The sequence below is a fragment of the Octopus sinensis genome, linkage group LG12 (assembly GCF_006345805.1).
Source record: "Octopus sinensis linkage group LG12, ASM634580v1, whole genome shotgun sequence".
NCBI classification, from domain to species: domain Eukaryota; kingdom Metazoa; phylum Mollusca; class Cephalopoda; order Octopoda; family Octopodidae; genus Octopus; species Octopus sinensis.
In genome coordinates, this window is record NC_043008.1 from 33067305 (window position 1) to 33085808 (window position 18504).

General features: G+C 39.6%; 1 protein-coding gene across 3 annotated transcripts in view; it reads right to left on the reverse strand.

The window, feature by feature from the left end:
- LOC115217885 (CST complex subunit CTC1-like) overlaps nucleotides 1–18504 on the reverse strand; it is a 133560-nt gene that overhangs the window by 28963 nt on the left and 86093 nt on the right. For all 3 annotated transcript variants that reach the window (XR_005001454.1, XR_005001453.1, XM_036507832.1), the window contains exons 18-24: nucleotides 18117–18305; nucleotides 16174–16274; nucleotides 14608–14753; nucleotides 12911–13166; nucleotides 9336–9581; nucleotides 6248–6398; nucleotides 547–688 (exon numbers count right to left, since the gene is read on the reverse strand). Coding sequence is in view for 1 of the 3 variants with exons in the window: in XM_036507832.1 (XP_036363725.1) it covers nucleotides 547–688; nucleotides 6248–6398; nucleotides 9336–9581; nucleotides 12911–13166; nucleotides 14608–14753; nucleotides 16174–16274; nucleotides 18117–18305 (1231 nt within the window). In the remaining 2 variants the exon portion in view is untranslated. The remainder of the gene's footprint in view (nucleotides 1–546; nucleotides 689–6247; nucleotides 6399–9335; nucleotides 9582–12910; nucleotides 13167–14607; nucleotides 14754–16173; nucleotides 16275–18116; nucleotides 18306–18504) is intronic.

Here is an 18504-nt window from a genome sequence, read left to right on the forward strand (position 1 = left end):
AACCATGTGGTTGGTAAGCAAGCTACTTACCACACAGCCACTCCTACACCTATATATATTCTTTTATTCTTGAACTTGTTTCAATCATTTGACTGCGGCCATGCTAGTGCATCGCCTTGAAGGGTTTTTAGTCGAACAACACAAACCCAACATAGTATCTTACTCTATCAGCCTCTTTTGCTAAACCACTAAGTTACAAGGATGTAAACACACCAACACCAGTTGTCAAGCTGTGATGGCAGGGACAAAAACAGACAGAAAGACACACACACACAGATAGACAGACAGACAGACAGACAGACAGACAGACAGACAGACAGATAGATACATACAAAGTTTTGGTCAGTCAAAAGCTATAGTAGAAGACACTCACCTAAGTTGTCATACAGTGGAACTGAACCCAGAACCATGTGGTTGGGAAGCAAGCTTCTTACCACACAGTCACTCCTGAGCCTATATATATATATATATATATATATATATATATATAACACATACACACTAAACAATGTTGTTCGAGTATATTTGATTTAAAGTATCACTTACCTTTACAATCAATGTTCTTTTTCACTAAAACCATCCACCATTCTTTCTTGACCACAGGGCTGAAACAGAGGGATCTGAGGAATTGCTCCAAGCAGGAAGAATTATGATTGGATTGAAACAGCATCTGGTTTTCATTGTAATTCTATAAAAGAATTGAAAAGTGGCAAAAATGTAGTGAAACAAATCAACACTAGAAAAACCACCCCCACTATCACAATCATCAACACTACTATCAATAATAGCACCAGCAGCAGCAACAACAACAACACTAGGAAAGTGAGTTTGCAAGTCTATTTTGGTTTCGTTTCTACAGCTGGATGCCTTTCCTAACACCAACCACTCTTTAGAGTGTATCAGGTATCTTTTATGTGTTACTGGTGTAGGTGCCTTTTACAGATCAGGTGCCTCACACACACACACACACACATGATGTATTTATTTCAGTTTCCAGAGAGAGAGAGAGAGAGAGAGAGAGAGATCAGGAATGAAGACAGAAACAGGTGCACTGCCGCAAAGGAAATACATGATTACCCAACCTGAGGAAAGTACAGAAGGGAAGAGGGGAGGAAGGAGACAGAGATGGTGGCTAAGTGACGGGTATATGCAATGATGCAGTGAGACAGGACGTGGATAGAACACACAGGTCAGAAGCGGAGAGCAATGATACAATGGCACAGGGGCCAAGATGACAGGATTGGGGAGTGGGAGGTAAGCCTAGTGCATGAAGTGGAAATATGAGGAAGAGAAGAAATGTAGTTTGGTTTGTTGTGGTAGAGTGTGTGAGAAGTTTTTTTTATTAAGTGTGGGTAGGACACACAGCACTTCTAGAACTCAGTTTCGTTGACATGGGCAGGTCTTCTCAAGAACTTCATATTGCCAGACATCTTGGTCCATTGTCATTTCCTCTGTGAGGCTCAACATCCTGAGATTGGTCCTTACCACTTCATCCCATGGCTTCCTGGCTCTCCCTCTTCCACAGGTACCATCCACTTTCAGTGATTGGCACTTCTTTATGCAGCTGTCCTCATTCATACACATCACATGTCCAAACCAACGTAGACTTCTCCCTTGCATGCTACATTTGATTCCTCTTATGCCCAACTTTTCTCTCAATACATTTGCACTTTGTCGTACATGTGCACTGATGTTGCACATCCAACAGAGCATACTATCTTCATTTCTCTCCAGTCTGTGCATGCCTTCTGCATTCAGATCCCATGTCTCACTACCATGGAGTATAGACATTCACACACAAACATCACAAAGTCTACCTTTCACACTGAGAGAGAGTCCTTTTATTGCCAACAGAGGTAATAGCACTCTGAATTTCGTCCACCCAATATCCTGTTTTTGTTATTATTATTATCATTATTGTTTTTACGTATTTTTGTATTCTTATTCGTGTAACATTGTCTGTTTTCCACCCTTGTTTTGTATACATTCGAGGCTTTCTTCCAAGTAATCTAACGCACTTGGCTTAGATTTTCCTTTGGGGCTGGCCAGATCGGAGCAATCTCAAGATTAATCAGCCGAAATTGCGAGGATGATCCGGTTCTTGACTGAAGATTGAAGGCTTCGAATGTCCCATCCGTGTTTTTTGTATCATCTTCTAAATGTTTTGCGTTCTTGTCCCAATTTGTATTTTTTTTCATATATATATATATATATATATATATATATATATATATATATAAAGATGGCAAGCTGGCAGAATCTTTAACACATCAGGTAAACTGCTTACTGGCATTTCATCAGTCATTATGTTCTGAGTTCAAATTCCTCTGAGGTCAACTTTGCCTTTCATCCTTTCAGTGTCGATAAAACAAGTATCAGTTGAACAGTAGAATTGATTTAATTGACTTAGCCCCTCCCCCAGACCTGCTGGCCTTGTGCCAAAATTTGAAACCAAAATATATATACATATATATATGCATGTATATGTATAGACATTAGAGATATATAGATGTGTATGTGTGCATATATATATATATATATATATATATATATATATATATTATATATATATATATATACACACATACATACGTGACACATGAAAAATACCCAGTATACTCTATGGAATGGGTGGTGATAGGAAGGGCATCCAGCCATAAAAACCAAGCCAAAACAGACTGGAGCTTGGCACAGTACTCCGGCTAACCAATTCCACTCAAACCAACTAACCCATGCCAGCACTGAAAACAGACGCGAAATGATGATGATGATGGGGCTCCTTTCAGTTTCCATCTATTAAATACTTCCACAAGATTTTAGATGGAGTGGGAGTATTGTAGAAAACACCTGCCCAAGGAACCACACAGTCGAACTGAACCCCAAGAAAGCAAACTGTGTAGTTGGAGAGTGAGCTCCAGAGCAACCATGCTTGTGATGATGATATTCATTTACTTGTTTCAGTCATTAGACTGTGGCCATGCTGGGGCACCAACTTGAAAAAATTTAATCGAATAAATCAACCCCAGTACTTTTATTTTTTAAGCCTGGTACTTATTCTATTGGTCTCTTTTGCTAAACTGCCAAGTTAAGGAGACATAAACACACCAGCAATGGTTGTCAAGTGGTGGTGGGCAACAAACACAGACATACACATATCCCTCTCTCTCTCTCTTTTGGAGAGGCACTGAGCACCTACATGCACATATACACACACGGCAGTAACTTCCGCCTGCCGAATTCAATCACAAAGCTTCGGTCGGCTCGGGGCTATAGTGGAAGACACCTGCCCAAAGTGCCACGCAGTGGGACTGAACTCGAAACCATGTAGCTAGAAAGCAAGCTCCCTAACCACACAGCCATGCCGTATGTGCATATATATTTATATATATATAAAGTCAATGCACAGCTGTAACCTACACTTGTGTTGCAAAACCAGCCCACTCAAAAGTACCTTGGATCATAGGGCGACATGCCATGCTTGAAGAGATCTATTGAGTCAAGTACATCAACAATATCAAAGTCAAATCAAATGGAAATTGTAGTTGTAAGCCCTGTGCCAGTAGCATGTAAAAAGCACCATCTAAACATGGCTGATGCCAGTACTGCCTTGACTGGCTTCCGTGCCGGTGGCATGTAAAAAGCACCATCTGATCGTGGTCGATGCCAGCTCCTCTGGCCTCTTATGCCGCATAAAAAGCACCCACTACACTCTCGGAGTGGTTGGCGTTAGGAAAAGCATCCAGCTGTAGAAACACACTGCCAGATCAGATTGGGGCCTGATGCAACCTCCTGGCATCCCAGACCCCAGTCGAACCATCCAACCCATGCCAGCATGGAAAACAGATGTAAAATGATGATGATGATGATATATATATATATATATATATATATATATATATATACATGATGGGTTCCTTTCAGTTTTCATCTACCAAATCCACTTACAAGACTTTGATTGGCTCAAAGCTATAATAAAAGACACTTGACCAAGGTGCCATGCAGTGGGACTGAACCTGGAACCATGTGGTTGGGAAGCAAGTTTCTTTCCACACAGCCACTATCGATTACCAAGAGATGGTGCATTGCAATATCACTGAGCTTGTGTGTGTGTGTGAGAGAGAGACAGAGAGAGAGAGAGAATAAGCAGGCTAGCAGCTTGGTTTATACTTATTTGTATGCGTGTGTGGCCTTACAGGTATGTGTGTACCTGCAAGCATGTTTTCACATGCTGGCTTGCAAGTTAATTCCACCTATTCTAATGTAGCCATATGCACAGACATGAATGTGCATACTGTTACTGATGGCCTGTCCACTAACCACTGACCTTCAAATGACCAAAAAGTAATTCCTCTCTAACTGACATTGACCAATAATAATCTTCCTGATTTTACATTTTAGAACCTCCACTGAAACTGCTATGATAGCAATGAAATCTCTTCTCAAACCACCACCTCTACCACCTTATAGAGCAAATACTTTATAAGGTGGTGAAGGTGGTGGTTTGAGAGGAGGAGGGGTGGGGGGAAGGAGGATGAGGAAGGGGGACGATGAGGAAGATGAGGAGGAGGTGGAAGTGGAGGGGACGATGAGGAGGATGAGGAGGTGGAGGGGACGATGAGGAGGAGCTGGATGAGGTGGAGGAGGAGGAGGTGGTGGTGGTGGTTTAGGAGGAGGAGGAGGAGGAACGGCAGCAGCCACTTAACGTCTGGCTTTTCCATGCTTGTATGGGTCGGATGGAATTTGTCAAGGTAGGTTTTGCTACACCCAGATGCCCATCCCATCACCAGCCCTCACCTGTTTCCACATAAGCTCGTATTTTTCATGACCAGACATGCTTCACAGAAGATTGGAGACAAAGGGCATCACTTAAATGATGGTGTCATTCATTTATAACTGTTATGTGCTGTGAAGGCAAGAAGACAGTAACAAACACACATACTCCCACCACAGACAAACACACATACCTGTGTACAATGAGCTTCACTCTGTTTCTGTCTCAAAGATCCACTCAAGGATTTGGTCAGGCCAGTGCTATAACAAAAGACACTTGCTCAAGATGCCACATAACAGGACTGAACCCCAAATCATTTGGTTGAGAAACAAACTTCTTACCACAATATTAAATCACACCATATTAAAAATCGAATCCAAAATACACTATTTCAAGGGGCAGAGGAAAAAAAAGGGAACATCTTTTACATTGTTTGTTAACATCAAGAAATTTTCTCCATGGCAAAACACAGTGAATGGCTTTGTTATGGGTTCACATATGTCTCAAGCATATTAACCTTATATTTATACACATCATTACTTAGTGCTGCTACCCTGCAATTGGTTTATTGTGTGCTGCCAATTAGCACTACCAATCATTGAATGATGACTGGAATATCATAAGAGAGACAATCTCTCTTATCAGCTTTGCAGTGCACCCTGTCCAGTTTCTGTGACTGAAGTGGAGATAACCACTTTGAAATGCTTGCATCTTACAGTCTGAGTAGGGGGCACTGTGAGCTGATTTTAGATGTACAATAATACCTCACTTTATGAGAAACTCACTTTACAAGACACCAAGATTATGAGTTATATTTTTCATGCATAAGATCTAAATTTTGAACAAAGTGCAAAAGTTTCTACTACGATAACAGATGCTTCTGTATGTTACCAAGAAATTTATAGCGAGCGAGAAAATGCTTCATCTAAGCAAACAAATCTAGACTTATTTTTTTAAAAAGAAATCTACAAGTCAGTCTACAAGTGCTTGTGAATCAGCAACTACATCTACAAGTGATGGTATGTATGAGTCTAGTGCGAGTGAAAGTGATTCAGAAAACGATTATAATAATAGTATCTTTTATCATAGATGATTTGGGCATTCTTATTACTTTATATAAAATATTCTGTTGCTTTATTGCCATTTCTTTACGAGTATCATAAATTTTATAGGTAAAATATATTTTTGGAAACAAATTGCAATTTATAACAATGCTACAATGGGAAATTATTGCCCTGCTTTATGAGTTTTCGCTTTACGAGCAGTCTCCAGGAACAAATCAACTTGCACAATGAGCATTACTGCATTCACACCATTTGTCTACAGCAAAAAATTTTCTCCAAAAGAAAACAGTAAATGGCTTTCTTATGAGTTTGATTAAGCCCCAAGTAAATTGGACCTGGTATTAACCTTGTCTTTAATCATAAGTCTCTTCTGTCTCTACTAATCTAGAGCTAAAAAACAATAATAACCAACCTTTGTTTCCAGGCAGATATCGCCATTAGAGGTGTAGACAGCGTGAATCAAATCATTCCATTCTCCAGAAGACAAACCAAGAATTTTCTGAAGTAATTCACTGTGCCATACAAAGCCATATGCCATACAGCTTCCATCATCAAGCAACAACCTGAAATACAAATGGGAAAGTGAACTATACACACACATATACACACACATATATATACATATATATAAATACACATATATATGCAGTTTATATATATATATATATATATATATATATATACATGCATATTGAGTCATCCCATAAATAATGTGGGGGTTTTTTATACTGCCTTTATTTTCAAAATTAAGAAAAACAAAGTTCATTTTCAATCTAAAATATACTCTCCTTCACCTTCTACAATGCTCTTCCATCTATCTGATAGACTTGCAAGGCCCTTCTTGTAATAATATACATGCAGCCACATGGGTCACACAGGAGAGCTAGGAAGAAGGGAAGATAATAAAGTAGTGGTGATCCCAAAACGAAAGTGCGTGTGTATAAGACAGTATGTATGTGCGTATGGAAGAGGGCTGGAGACCTTGACATATGTATGTATGTATGTGTAGGTGTGAAGATGTGAGGCTGGGAAGTGGTCAGTGCTAGTGTGTGCGAAGTGGTGTGATGTGATGTGTTGTGTGGTATGGTGGTGTATGGTGTAGTGATGTGTGGTGTGGTGTGATGGTGTTGGGAGGTGGGGGAGGCGAGAGTGGGGAAAGCAAGGGTGGGGTGTGGGTTAGGCTGAGGGTGGGGGTAGAGGTAGGGTATGTGGGTAGGCAGCAGGTGGGGGTAGAGGTTGGGTATGCAGGAGGGGTATAATGGAAAGGGTGGGATGGGAAGGATAGGGAAGATGCATTTGGAATGTGTAGGGGTGGGGTTGGGTTACAAGGGAGGGGTGACAATGAAGAGAGGAGGAGAAGGTAGGTAGGTAGGAGTGAAAAGAGAGAATAGGAGTTAAGACAAGTGGGAGTCAGAGCAAGAGAGGAGAGGTGGGTGGGAGGAAGTAGGTGTGAGGGGAGGGGGTTAGATGAAGTGGGGAGGAGAGTTGAGCCCTTGTGGCGCAAAGGAGCGAAGAGAGAAGATTAATCCCTGTTCATAGCGTAAAAAGGAGTCCAAATGGCAAGGACAATCCAAACACAGACAGGTGTTGAAAAAGTGACCAGTAGAGAGGAAATGGTGCGAGACCAGAGTGTCATTGCCGAGTCGGATGTCTCAAAGGTGTTCCGCGAACTGGTCAGCCAAGCAGCATTTCATCTACCTGATGTATAGAGAAGGGCAGAGAGAGCAAGAGATGCTGTAGATGACATTGGTAGAAGTGCAGGTGAAGGAGTCAGTGATGTGATAGGGTCAATGATGGGTGCCGGTGAGGAGGGTGGTGTTGGAGAGGTAAGGGCAGCGTGGGTGGGAGCAGGGGAACGAGCTGGGTTGGGAGGTTGGGTTAGGGAAGAAGCTATGGACCAAGAGGTCTCGTAGATTATGAGCTTGTTTGAAGGAGGGAAGATATGTGAAGTGGAGGGGTCGGACTGGAGTCACTGGAAGGCTCGAAGAATGGTGCCTTGGAGAGGTAGGGTGGTGGGGTGGTGGGTGAGGGGAAACGGGAGGTGGGAGACAGCGGGGCAGGTTCGGGAAGAGGGCCAGATGCAAAGTCCACAGAACACACTCTGGCAAGGGCAGTGTGAATAGTGGTGAGGGGATATCCATGGAGGATGAAGTGGCAAGGCATGAGTTGAGACTGAGTCAATATATATATATGTGTGTGTGTGTATGGGTATAGGATATTACCAACAATAAACAACATAAAATATGAAAACAAATGAGTTAAATATGCAAACAAGAGAAAATATGGACAAGTAACACAAAGAATGACCCTTCATCAGTTGTTGGCTGTCTATCTACTCCTCACCTCAAGCATTGAATAAAAATATGAGTCAATCAAGATATCCTTGGCCTAAAGAGTAGCCCACTTGGATATTTACCACTTCCAAGGTTCTGCTCACTATGAAACATATGTAGCCCGGACTTTATCTACTCCATTCCTAAATTCTTGTATTCTTATCCTCATACCTGGCAACCTTAGTTGCCTACAAGGAAATATAATAAGAACTTTTTTCAATTGATCATACTTTGATATGAAAAAAATCCACAACGCTCCGTCTCAATAAACCGCTATTGTCCCTGAAAGTTGTTTTTTTATATTTACTACAGTTTGTTTTGAAGCTAACTTTCTTCCCATACCTTGATCCTTAGAGCATATATTTATTTGCACATCACTCAGTGGTTAGAGCATCAGGTTCACAATCATGAAGTAGTGAGCCTGATTCTTGGACCAGGCTGTATGTTGTGTTCTTGAGCAAGACACTTTATTTCATGTTGCTCCAGTTCACTCAGCTGTAGAAATGAGTTGCGATATCACTGATGCCAAACTGTACTGGGTAACATTGTTGGTGTGGAGATAGGAAGCTTCTATACATGACTGACTGCTGGTCTTCCATAAACAGCCTTGCCTGGACTTGTGCCTCAGAGGGTAACTTTCTAGATTCAATCCCATGGTCATTCATGACCAAAGGAGATTTTACCTCTTTTCTATATATACTTATATATATATATATACACACACACACAAATGTGTGTATAGTAGTACATATATATATATATATATACGCACACACAAATGGAGTACATGTACATGTCTTTGTGCCTGTGTTTGTCCATCACCACCACTTGACAACCAGTGTTGGTTTATGTCCCAGTAACCTGGCAGTTCAGCAAAAGAGATTGACAGAATAAGTACCAGATTTTAAAAATAAGTCCTGAAGTCAATTTGTTCAACTGAATCTTTCAAGGCAGTGCCCCAGCATGGCCACAGTCCAATGACTGAAACAAGTAAAAGAAAAAGATACTCCTTAATGTAAGATACATTATGTCTGAAAGGAATAGAATTAACGTTTTTGGCTGTGATGCCTTTGATCAAATGCTTTCTTGAACCTGCCTAATCTGAGCTAAGCAACAACAGCAACAATTTTAATTATGAGTTCAAGAAAGAATGCAAAATATACTTACTTTGATCTAACAGTCAACTGATATGCAATATTTTTACAGCTCATATTGGTGCAGAGGTTTTTGCAACTAATACTGCCACATTCTGTGCATGTAGTCTTGATAGACAAATTCAAAACTTGTGCCACAAAGACCAAATTCCAAAATGGAAGTGAACGTTTGTGGTTTTTCAGTAAGGCAAAAAATGTACAGTAGTCTTGTGTCGGAGTTGTTTGGTTGCCTTTCATCAAAGCCATTTCATTGAATGAGCTAGAGTTTAGGAAGAAAATGTACAAAAATACAGTATTGGTTAATAACTTTGATTTAATGGACTAGGCGTAGGAGTGGCTGTGTGGTAAGTAGCTTGCTTACGAACCACATGGTTCTGGGTTCAGTCCCACTGCATGGCACCTTTGGCAAGTGTCTTCTACTATAGCCTCTGGCCAACCAAAGCCTTGTGAGTGGATTTGGTAGATGGAAACTGAAAGAAGCCCGTCGTTATATATATATATATGTGTGTGTGTGTGTGTGTGTGTGTGTATGTGTGTGTGTGTGTGTGTGTGTGTATATGTTTGTGTGTCTGTGTTGTCCCCCCAACATCACTTGACAACTGATGCTGGTGTGTTTACATCTCCGAACCTTGGCAGTTCGGCAAAAGAGACTGATAGAATAAGTACTAGGCTTTCAAAGAATAAGTCCTGGGGTCAATTTGCTCGACTAAAGGTGGTGCTCCAGCATGGTCACAGTCACATGACTGAAACAAGTAAAAGAGTTGTGTCAAGAAAAAGCATTGAGGTGGGTACAGTTGCTACATAAAAAGCACTGGTGTCACATAAAAATCACTGGTGATAGTGCCACATAAAAAGCACTCAGTACACTCTGTGGATTGGCATTATGAAGGACATTCAGCTGCAAAAACCAAACCAAAACAGATTATAGAAACTGTTGCGATGCCTGGCCTTACCAGTTCCTATCAAGCTGTCCAAACCATGCCAGCATTGAAAAATGGATATTAAATGATGTTGACGATGATGATGATGAGCATGGTCTAGTGGTTAGGGTGCAAGATTCCTCAACCGGGTGCTGCATTGTATTCTTGAGCAACACACTTCACTTCACATTGCTCTGTGACATCTCATTTTGACATCTCATGTGTGGCACACTATGCACCTATTCAGGTGATTTTAATTTGATGGAGGGAATGAACTAACGTACAGCACAAATATTTGATCACTACAAACATTTATGCAAATTGCTCAGTGGGATACTGCAAATTGCTCAGTGGTTTACTGTAAATCCTCAAGTATAACCCACCCTTGAGTATAATACACAGGGGATTTTTAGGGGGCCGTACCTCTGAAAAACCTAAACCTTGTGTATAATATGCACCCCTTCTCTAACTTGAGTTGTGCGTAATTAAGCCAGCAGCACCTAGTTGAACAAACACTTCCGTGCATGCGTAATACAATAATGGTGATGTTCTTAACTGTTATATGGGAATGTAAATATGTTTGCAAATTGTTTTTGTTACATGTTATTCTGTGTTCTGAATATTTTTATTTTAATAAATGTTGCTTACTGCAAGTTATGGATGATTCTTTTATGACTTCATTGCTTTCAGGCTTAGCTTAAGGTATTTTTCATGCCCGACATCACAAAATGTGTTTGAATAAACATTGCCAGACAGCAAATAGAGACTTGGACATTGCTTAGAAAATATTTTTCATTTTTAACCTCGTATATAGTACGCACTAGGGATTTTGACCTTTAAATTTGGGGAAAAAAATGCAGATTATACTCGAGGATTTACGGTAGTCAGATGAAGAAAGCAGTGCCTATAATTCTTTACAAAATCTGTAAGACATGCGATAAGAAGAGATAAAATTACCTTGCATTAAATCCTGGCCCAAATTCATGCAACAGAGTGGACTCCATCAAAGATATCCAAAGGCCAGGTGGTGATGTTATAACTGAGAATCCGTATAAGTTTACTACCCAACAACAGAAATGGCCCCTATAAAGGCTTCAACACAGTATCCATCAGTGCACAGGCATGGTTGTTTGGTTTAAGAACCTTACTTAGCAACCACATGGTTTGAAGTTCAGTCCCATTGTACAGCACCTAAGACAAATGTCTTCTACTATAGCCCTGGGCTAACTAATGCTTTGTGAGAGTATTTGCTAGATGGAAACTGTATGGTGCCTGGTGTGTGTGCATGTAAGAAAGCACCTTTTGATGTAAGTCAGATGAAGTGCCACTCTGTTTAAAATCACAAATATTACATAACATTTCACATGGAATATTGGTGGAAGAGGCGTTGTGCTCGCTTCTGAGCTGATTTACACAAATGAAGATGGAACTTTCAGCAATGTCATAATAAACTAATGAATTGTAGAACACACCACCAAATACCATCATCTTCATCACCACTGACTCCACCAACACTTTTATCATCATAGCCACTACCACCACAACCACCATCATTATATCTGGCACCTCTGATACTACAACCATTCTAAATATTACTACAATCATCAAAGTAGCAAGCTGGCAGAATCATTTGCACACTGGGCAAAATGGTCAGCAGCATTTCATCCGTTTTTATATTCTGAGTTGAAATTCTATGAAGGTCAATTTTGCCTTTCATCCTTTTGGTTGGGTTGATAAAATAAGTACCAGCTGAGCACTGGGGTGTTGGTGTAATTGACTTATCCCCTTGCCTAAAATTGCTGTCCTTGTGCCAAAATTTGAAATCAGTATTACTACAACCATCATCACTCAACATCTGACCACTAACATCACCAACACTACCGCCACCATCATCACTTCCAAAAACACCATAGTTACCAACCTTACCAATGAACACCACCACCATCACTACTGGATATGCTGCAATTATCAATGTCACCAATTTACATAACCATCAACACCACCAACACCTCCACTATGCCCAACTCTATTAACACAACCCCCTGCCATTATCACTACCATCACCAGAAGCACTTTCATCGTCATCAGCAGCACTCTCACCATTGTCACTATCACCTTCACCACCACCACCACCACCACCTTCACCTCTGCAATGCCCACCACTAGTAATGCTATCACAACCACCTCAGCGTGAAGGCACATGGCTCAGTGGTTAGAGCATTGGGTTCACAATCATGAGGTAGTGAGATTGATTCCTAGTACAGGCTGTGTGATGAGTTCTTGAGCAAGACACTTTATTTCACGTTGCTCCAGTTCACTCAGCAGCAGAAATGAGTTGCGACATCACTGGTGCCAAGCTGTATCTACCTTTGCCTTTCCCTTGGATAACATCAGTGGCATGGAGAGGGGAGGCTGGTATGCATGGGCGATTGCTGGTCTTCCATAAACAACCTTGCCTAGACTTGTGCCTTGGAGGGGAACTTTCTAGGTGCAATCCCATGGTCAGTCATGACTGAAAGGGGTCTTTACTCATTTTACCACCTAAGTATAACACTTCATCATCATCAGTAACACCCCCATCATCATCATCACTATCACCACCACCAATCATTACAACACTATCATCAACAGCATCATAAACATAAGATAAGCTAAACACCAAACTTACCATCCTGATGTAGGGTCTGGACCACCAGAAATTCCACCAGCTAACACCCGGACTGTTGATACGGCAACGAACTGACAATAGACATTGCCTTTCTTAGAAACTTTTCTTTGGAGATGACGGAATTCAACCACAGTACCAGGCAAAAGACCAACACAGTATGGGACATTCTTAAAATTCAAATAAATATTAACATCAGAATTTGTCACCGTGTCTTTCACAGTCATCCTGAATTTCTTATTTACAAAACTGGAGAAATCTAAAAAAATTTGGAAAAATTGAGAAAGATTTAGGAATTACATGTAGTTATACAGGTTCGTTATAAAGTCCCCAGCAAAATTTTAAATATTAAGTCTTTATATAAATTTTGTTACATGGAAGAAACAATAGCTGGTTATTATAATCATAAATAATAATGTTATCAAACATAGGTGACAGGTGTGGCTCTGTGGTAAGAAGCTTGATTTCTAATCATGTGTCTTGAGTTCAGTCCCATCGCATGAGACCTTAGGCAAGTGTCATCTACTATAGCCCTGGGCCAACAAAAGCCTTGCAAATGGATTCGGTAGACAGAAACTGAAAGAAGCTCATCGAGTGTGTGTGTGTGTATGTGTGTTTGTGTGTGTGTTTGTGTATGTGAGTGCATGTGTGTGAGTGCATGTGCATGTGTGTTTGTGTGTGTGCATTTTTGTGTTTGTCCCACTTACTGCTTGACAACCAGTTTGGCAAAAGATAACAACAAAATAGATACCAAACCTAAAAGTGAAATAAGAACTGGAGTTCAGCTAAACTCTTCAAGGCAGCATAGCTACAGTCTAATGACTAATACAAGTAAAATATAAAATAGCTATTATCAGGTCTCAAATATGTCCAAGATATTATGTCCACCACTTAATGTTATCAGCTGTTCATTGTTATTCAAAAGGGACTGTCCCAATGTAATCAGTGTAGTGGCTTCCACTACATGTGACAAAATTTATCAATAAAGATTTACAAGGGAGGGTCATTATGCCAATAACAAACAAACACAGGTCCTATTTCACTTCTTTTATTACACTGTGTAACAATTCTTTTTTTTTTTTTTTTTGATCTTTGGTCAGTAAGTGTTATTTCCTCTTTGCTTCTATCTAGAAATCAAAGGAAACTTCAAACTTTGCTTTTGTCACCTGGACATGTTTTGAAACTGACCTAATTTCCATTACATTTCAGACAATTTCAGTGCTGAGTTGCTTAAACAGAACTATCATTATAGCAAATATTCTGCATAAAAGCACAGATATGCTTGTCAGTTGCTTGACATTTACCACTGAGGGGGGACGGGAGGGAGGGTAGGAGGAAGGAATGAAGGAAGGAAGGAAGGAAGGATGGATGGATGGATGGATGGATGGATGGATGGATAGACAGACAGACAGATAGATAGATAGATAGACAGACAGACAGACAGATATATGAATATATCAAATGTGCATGTGTCTTAATGTTTGTGTTTGTCCCCACTACTGCTTGACTGGTCTTGGTTTATTAATGTCCACATAACATAGCAGTTCAGCAAAAGAGACCAATGGGATAAGAACCAGGTTTAAAGAAAAATAAGTACTGTATTCAATTTATTCAACTAGACCTTTGAAGCTGGTGCCCCAGCATGGCTGCAGTCCAATGACTGAAACAAGTAAAAGGTTAGTAAAAGTTAAAAGAATTACCAAGCTTTGCATTAAATTCCTTCTGATCACATTCACTATTTTCTGTAGCATCCTCTGAAGAGTTCATTGAGAGTTTGTCATCAGCATTCAACTCAACGTATGTCAGAATAATAACAGGCAACAAATTCACTATGGTATCAGTGACACTGAAAAATGAAGGACAAATAAAGAGTAACATGCATTTATTATTAACTCATTAGAATTTTCTCTTGACATATTTGCCAATTTAATTAATTAACATTTTCTTTAATTAAGATTTGTTTTTCATTAATTTTATTAATTAATTGATAAAAAGCATTAGAAGAAATTGAAAATCTGTTTGGAGCAGGTTTTCACTTAAAAATAAAATTTATATTTAAGTTTATAACAAATTATACATATAAGTATACTGTTATATATGTTTGTATACCTATATCTATACATACAACTATAAATAGATGCAGCACGGAATTTTGTCAGTGATGAAAATATTTTGACAAATTAAATTTAAATGTTGAAGTGAATCTAACGGTTTTTGTGTGTTTCTTAAATGGCTTATAAACACCTTCCACGTTGCAATTGTTTTCGTTCCAGCACATGATCTCAGATCAAGTCACTTGCTATGCAAGTGCATCTCCGTAACACCTATAAATATATCTATACCTATACATATACACAAACATAAGCTCATACCCATACACACAAACACAAGTCTGGTGATACAAACAGAAAAATAGTACACAAAACATATAGGTTTCTTAATAATAAACAGAAGTGAGTTGGGCCTTGTCAAACTGGTTGATTTGATAAGTGCCAATAAATGAAACTCAGACCTGTATCCTAGAAAATATGGTAAAATTCTGATGGAATATTTAAATTTAATTATGAATACTTTAAAATGTGAAGTTTTGTATTACAAAGCAAATGGATTTCTCTGGTGGTTGGTATAAAAAAAAAGTGTAAATAATTAACCATGCTCTAAAACATCCAGTCACCCTTAGGTCAGTATTAGTTATTCAAAACTAATCACACCTGGTCTTCATCAATTTGTTACCTCTAGTATCAAGATAACCCCACCACTTCTCTCTGATTGCATATGTTGCCTTCTTTTACTTAGTTTCATGATATTTTAATTTGTGCTAGCTTGACTGTTTTAGCAGTTATCAGCAATATATTAACATTTTAATTAACACAGATGGAACAGGTGCAGGAATGGTTGTGCTTCCCTAACACATCAGATAACGTAGCCTTAACCTTTTCATAACTGTATTTATTTTGAGATGCTTTGTGTTTCTTTCAATTATTTTAGATATAGGAAAGAAATTAGTAAAATAACTTAGTTATCATTAAGTTAGGAACAAATTGTAACTAAGGTTTGGTGGTATATTTTAATGCAAAATTTATGAAAACAAAACATTTGTACTACAGAGCCAGAGCCAGTTTTGGCCGGGTTGGTAACGAAAGGGTTAATATACTATAATGGAATAGAAGATGGAATGGTATTAGATAGAACGCTTTTGATTTGACAAGTTTACTGGATCCAGTCTGACCTGTGGCTTTAATAACAGCAATAAACTGCCGACTTACCTACAGCAAAGGAGATCTGACACAGTATAGAGACAAGGTGGTTTCACAATAGTGTCATACTTAAGGGATGGTTTCTTTAATAGCTCTGGTAACCAGTTAAGCTGAAATATCAAAAATAAAAAAATACAATACAATAAGGTGCAAGCACAGTTGCGTGGCTAAGAAATTTGTACCACCACCATGTAGTTTCAGGTTCAATTTCACTGCATGGCATCTTGAGTAGATATGTTTCCATACAAGATTGGAAGCAAATGACACTGTTTGTATGACAGTGACAATTATTTACAATCATTGTGTGATGTCAAAATGACAAGAGACAAACACATAGACACCCACATGCACACAAACACAAACATATACATACATGATGAGCTTCTTTCAGCTTCCATTTCCCAAATGCACTCACAAAGCTTTGGTTGACTCAAAGCTGTTGTTGACTACACATGCTGTGATACCATGCTGTGGCCTGGCTTTGTGTTGGTTACAATGAGAAGTGTTTCAGTTGAATCAATCAATGGAACAGCCTTCTCATGAAATTAACAAGCAAGTGGCTGAACACTTCACAGACACACATACCCTTAATGTAGTTCGCAGGCAGATTCAGCATGACACAGAAAGTGAAAAGGCTGGCCCTTTGAAATACAGGTACAACTCACTTTTGCCAGCTGAGTGGACTTATCAACATAAAATAAAGTCTCTTGCTCAAGAAAACAATGCACTAACAGCAACCGATCTCATGAACATGAACCAAATACCCTAACCACTAAGAGGTGTGCCTTTACTTCCACACTGTGGGGCTGAACCAAAGGCTACATTCGTCGTCGTTGTCGTCGTCATCGTCATCAACAACAACAACAATGTCCGTTGTCCATGCTGGCATGGGTTGGACGGTTTGAACAAGGCTGGTAAGCTGAGGGGCTGCACCAAACTCCAGTCTGATTTGACATAGTTTCTACAGCAGGATGCACTTCCTAATGCCAACCACTTCAAGAGTTTTTACATGTCACTGGCACAGGTGCCAGTTGTGTAACACCAGTATCTGCCATGACTGATTTTGCTTGGCTTGATGAGTCTTCTTTTCAAGTATGGCATATTGCAAAGGTCTTGGTCACATGTCATTGCCTCCATGAGGCCTAATGCTTGAGAGGTGCTTTTTATGTGCCACCAGTACAGGAGCCAGTTACACAACACTAGCATCAGCCATATTGCCTCCATGAGGCTCAATGCTTGAAAAGTTCTTTTTTTACATACCACCAACATGGGTGCCAGTTATATGTCACCAGTATCAGCCATAACTATGATTTCACTTGGTTTGATTATTCTTCTCAAGCACGGCATATCATCAAAGGTCTCAGTCGCAAGTCATTGCCTCTGTGAGGCCAAACATTCAAAGAACATGCTTCATTACCTCATCCCATGTCTTCCTGTGGACAGTTAGAGGCAATCCTCGTTCTTGTCTATACACATGTCCTCGTCCATACGCTGTCCTCATCCATAGGCATCATATGACTATACCAGTGCAGTCATCTCTCTTGCACATCACATCTGATGTCTCTTATCCCCAACTTTTCTCTCAAGATGCTTACACTCTGTCATACATGCACACTGACATTACACAACTAGCAAAGCATACTAACTTCATTTCTTTCAAGCCTATGCTTGTGTCCATAGCCATGCCCATGTCCATACCTGTGTCCATAGCCATGCCCATGTCCATAGCCATGCCTAATTTTTTTTTATTGGATGTTCTGTCTTCCTGCTGTTGTAACATAGAAGTTGTGGTTCTTCTCCACCCACCCGCTGCCCCGTAAATGCAAAAAATGTCATTAGCGCTGTCCTTCTTCCTCTGACCAACAAAAAAAAAAATTGGCAGAATGTATTAAAGGAACCAATTCTATCTAAAAAGAAGATAAAAACAGAACAAAATCAAGACTACAACCAACCTTGGCTTCATAATAAGAGTTCAAGTGTGCAAGAGGAATTTCCTGCACCAATATGTTCTTTGACAAGCAGACATAGCATTTGTGTACATTTTTATTTAGAACCAGTGGATAGACAGATTGGAACACTGTAGATGGTGTGGACAGAGAAGTGTTTCCATATGAAATCAGCAGATAACAGCTTCCTTCAGTCTGAAAGAGAGATAGAAATATAGAAAAAATAAAGAGTTAAATGCTTTGTTATAGCTATCATAATTTCAGCATAAAAGAAGATGGTAAACTGGCAGAATTGTCAGAGCATCAAAAAAATGCTTAGTAGTATTTGTTCTAATTCTTTACATTCTGATTTCAAATCCTGCCAAAGATAGCTTTGCTTTCAGCTGGTCAGAAT